At 23.0% G+C, this 4,724-nt stretch overlaps 1 protein-coding gene across 1 annotated transcript; it reads right to left on the bottom strand.

The window, feature by feature from the left end:
- Positions 1-406: 406 nt before the first annotated feature.
- On the bottom strand, positions 407-1,066 carry LOC122719683. The gene is made up of 2 exons (XM_043945703.1): positions 1,048-1,066; positions 407-996 (listed from the first exon to the last, which is right to left on the bottom strand). Exons 1-2 carry the CDS (start codon positions 1,064-1,066, stop codon positions 407-409), a joined length of 609 nt encoding a protein of 202 aa, XP_043801638.1.
- Positions 1,067-4,724: the final 3,658 nt, after the last annotated feature.

Raw genomic sequence — 4,724 nt, 5'->3', positions numbered from 1 at the left:
TTATCATCGGAGTATTGTCGTAATCTCTTGTCAAGAGCTGCACCCGCCGAAAAAAGATTGAAACTTAGTTCTGTACATGAAAAACATTACTGAGGTACTTTCGCACCCACTCTTTTCCATTAAAAGCAAGAATGTCGATATTTCCTGATCCAATTGCTTGAATATATTTCCATCGCCTATCTTAATATTCTCTGCTGTGTCAAATTTTTTATACGACGAGAACCATTCGACGATTTGACATGTGCTCAAATGCACCTGAATCCATGCATCATTGGATGTTTCTAAATTATATTTTGCAGACTCCAATGAGTCTCTTCTTTCCTTCCTTTGTATTTTTCGTTTGCTGCTTTTCGGTTTCTATATTCCTTGATCCAATGGTTTGTGGCAATAATGACATACACCTGGTTTAACGTTGCCTTTTTTTGAAATTTTTCTTGTATTGATGCTTATTGGCAATAAAAGCAATGTTTTCTGCCCTTTCTTCGGTTCCTATCCTTGTTTCCTCAATAGTGAGCCTTGAAATAAGATTTGTGAGAGTTCTTTCATTGGATTGAGTTGATTCCCACGCACTAATAAAATATTTGAATGACGGAGGTAATGTTATGAGTATTTTAGTAATAATCATTTGATTTGGAATTTTCTCATTCAGAGTTTGTAGCCGATGTGCAAGATTCTCGATTTTTATGATGTGAGTAGCGACATCATCGCTCGGTTCCTTCTGGTAATTGTACCATTGCTGCAACAGCATGTGTATACTAGTATCAGATTTTTGTTTGTAAACAGATTCCAGCTTTTTCCACATATCCTCAGTCGATTCATAATTGATAATATGCAAAAGTGGTTTTCCATCTACTAATGTGGCAATTATGCGTTGAGCTATACTGTCGAGTTTTGTCCAGGCAGCGCGTACTCGATTTGCCGCATCATCTCCTACAGGAAGAATTGATTCATCTATAACTATTTCCCATGCACCGCAGGATTTCAAAGTAACGCGCACTTGAAATTTCCATGAGGCTCAATTTTCCAATCCTTTCAGCTTATTAATACAAATAGTTTCATATTCCATCACGATTAGGATTATATTTCACATTTGCTCAAGGCCGGATAACAAACTCACGTGCTTTTTCAATTTAATTGTACTTTACTTAATTATTTATTGTTTCTTTCGTAATCTGGGCTCGTAACCTGTTGACTGGGCAGTGGAAAACAATAAATAAAAATATAGTTTAGCTGAATGAATATATTTGATTATACGTGATTGCGTGTATCTGTTTACAAAACATTTGAAATACGTATATCGAAGAGAAACAAATAGTTATCAACTATGAAATAGTAATGTTGCTGGCAATATTATAATGAAATCACATATAAAATTTCAGTGAACTTTAAATTCTATAACATTTTTAACAATATTTTTTTCAATAAAAATATCGTACAATAAATGTAAGTATCAAAATTTTTGTATAAAAAATTATATTAGTTCATCAATTTAATATTTGAATTTAAAGATAATAATTTAATTAAATAACGAAAAGTACAAATTAAAATTTCTCTCGTGAAGAATTAATTATTAAATATATAACATTAGCTTTAATTAAAAATATTTATAAGTAGTAATCTTAAAAATATTTATAAGTAGTATAGTTTTACAATATTATGTTACGTAATCGCAAGTAATTTTTTATGAAATTGCACGTACTTATTATGTATAACTGATATAAAATAAGGAAATATTATGCTTAATTACATAAAATTTAAATTTTAAGTTGATATCGAAACCTTGCGTGATACATACCTACACTATATACTTTTATAATCACGAAAATATGAATAAATTCGATAAAAAAAAATAAAATTAAACAAGAGAACATTATTTTTCATTAATAATAGTGGAAGAAATAAATGATATTCTAGATAATTTATATTTTATTATATTTGCAAAAATGTATGTTTATTATATATATATATATATATAATTATATTATTGAAATCTATATATATATTCTAATATATAAAAGAAAAAGATAGTTGAGTATTATTTTTATTCGTATATCGTTAAAACATGTTTTTGTTTTTATTTAAGAATGTAATAAATTTATGATATATCATGTCTAAAAATAATCTTATTTTATTAAAATTGTAATAAATAATTATTTATATAAGTCTAAAAAATGAAATAGAAAGTATAAAATAAAATATAATATAATTTCCAATCATTATTAAAGAAAAAATTCTACTAAAAACTCTGCTACAGTTCGAAAATTTTTTAATTAATATTTTTTTTATTCACATTTTTGACTATTTCTATAAAAATATAATTTGATTGATAATATAACTTTCTATATATTATAATTATCGAACTGTTTTTTTTTTCTAATAACTTGTTAGTAAAAACAATAAGTATTCTTCCGAAAAGTATATAGTATTTCTATCATGAAAATTAAGAAAAAGAGGAAAAAAGGAGAGAGGAAAAAAGAAACTTTAAACCTAAACTTTAAATCTAAAATTTTATCTTTTATTTTATATTTATTAGTTTTCAAAATATTAATAAAAAATTTTTGATACAATATATTTAATTTTATTTATATTAATAATTGTAATTAATAATTAATCTTCGAGTAACAATCGAATATCAATATAATCGATGATGAAATAATGATATTAGCATCTATAAGGTATCTTATGTAAAATATTGGCAAATATTTATATATAAAATATGATCAATCGCGATATTCATATTTCATTTATATAAAATATTGATTATATATTTTCTAGTATAATTTAGAATATTTTCTAATATAGCTTAGAATATTTTCTAAAACACTTAAACTTTAGACACATTAGAATTCTGCAAGTTTCTATTGCATAGTATAATAAGCGAACTTGAGCATTTTAAAGAAAAATAAAATATAAAACAATCGAAATATAATAAAATATAAAATGATCGAAATTGTAATGACCAAAATTAGTTTTGTATATTTATATGCTATAAAAATTTTGGAATAACAAATTTTATGTGGCAAATTGAAATTGATATCGTTATTATAAACTATTCGATATTTAATATATGATGATAATTCATTAAGTGAAAATGGTAGTATTAGTAATGTTTGTATAAACAGCATTTAATATTTAATTACGTTTGTGTACTATTGAAAATTTTATTCTATTATATTTAAAGTTTTTTAATAATATTTCAGAAACTAATATACACATGAAGTTAAAATTATAAGTTACGATTATATAGAATTCATTCTTCCTCTTCTCATTCTCTTCAAATTTCAGATCAATCAAATTTCAGATCAATCAAATTTCAGAAAAAATATACTTTTCGAAAGTTTTGTATTTAAAAAATATTTCCGATATACAATTTTACATTTAATATTTTTAATTTTACATTTTTATTATATTTACAATTATATGTTTTTTTCTCTGTATATTTAAACCATAATTAAACTTTTTTTAAAATATATCGAAATATTAAGTTATGTAATCTAAAGAATTTAAAAAAATCTAGAGACAATTATAATTTGGAAATGATAATAGAATAATATTGAATTTATACCAGAGAAATTCTAAAGGATTCATAGATTTTCTTCTTTGATTTGCTGAGCTATGTATGCAAATAGAATGAGATGTAATTAATACTAAATGTAATGTAATTCATTTAAATATAGAATGATTTGAGTGATATTTACTCTTAGAAATTTTAGGATGATTGACAGAGCTATCATCCGTTCTAGATTTGTTAATTTTTAGAATATCTATAAATGTTTGAAGGAATTTCTTATAGTAATTCGAGTTTTTCGATTTTATTAAAAATTTGCATAATTATATCATTATATAATATAATTTATGAAATTATTAAAGATTTATAAGATTATTAAAAATTATTAAAGATTTGAATGATTGATAATATAATAAACAATCAATTTTATATTATCATATAGATATTATATCTGTACATTACATCTAGAAATTTTATTATATTTTTACTATTATTAGTTATTCGATATTCGATGATAATATTCGGCTATTGCCAAAGATTATATTAATTACGTTGATATAAACATTAATTAGATATATATCTCAAAAATGTTAGAACATCTACGTAAATAGAGATTCCTGAAATAATTTCAACATTTTGCAAAAACTTTCATTATGGCTTTGTTAGTTAATTATTAACAAAAAGCCAATCATAAAACGCACAGAATCCAGTCTAATCGAGCCACAATGGTAGTGTTGGCTACGTTACGAGCGAACATAAACAAGTCCAAGCAACATATATCAAAGAAAGTATATTGCATATTATAGTTTATTCATTATTCCTAATATAATTCAATATAATTTTTTATCAATAAACAAATATTTAATATACTCACTCATTTTCTTTAATATAGTCACTGTTTGACTAGATTTTTAATAATTTTTAATTAATAAAATTATAACGAGAGTTTTTACAAAGTAAAATGTTGTTTAAAATTATCCCAATCTTCAGTTAATGGATGTTTTCACATTTTTGAAATATACTATATAAACTTAAATATATTGTATTAAAAATTAAAATTAATAGTTAATAAATCAAAAGTTATTAATTATTAACCGTAGTGAAAATTGTTGTTATTATTACTATTTGTTATTATTACTATCTAAATAGTTATATATATTATATATTATGTATATAATATATAGTTATATATTCAAGTTACATTAATCATATTTAT

Source organism: Apis laboriosa, unplaced genomic scaffold (assembly GCF_014066325.1).
Source record: "Apis laboriosa isolate Shangri-la unplaced genomic scaffold, ASM1406632v1 scaffold93_cov139, whole genome shotgun sequence".
Taxonomy (NCBI): domain Eukaryota; kingdom Metazoa; phylum Arthropoda; class Insecta; order Hymenoptera; family Apidae; genus Apis; species Apis laboriosa.
The sequence above is the reverse complement of the archived record's forward strand: the minus strand, read 5'-3'. Positions and strand labels throughout refer to the sequence as shown.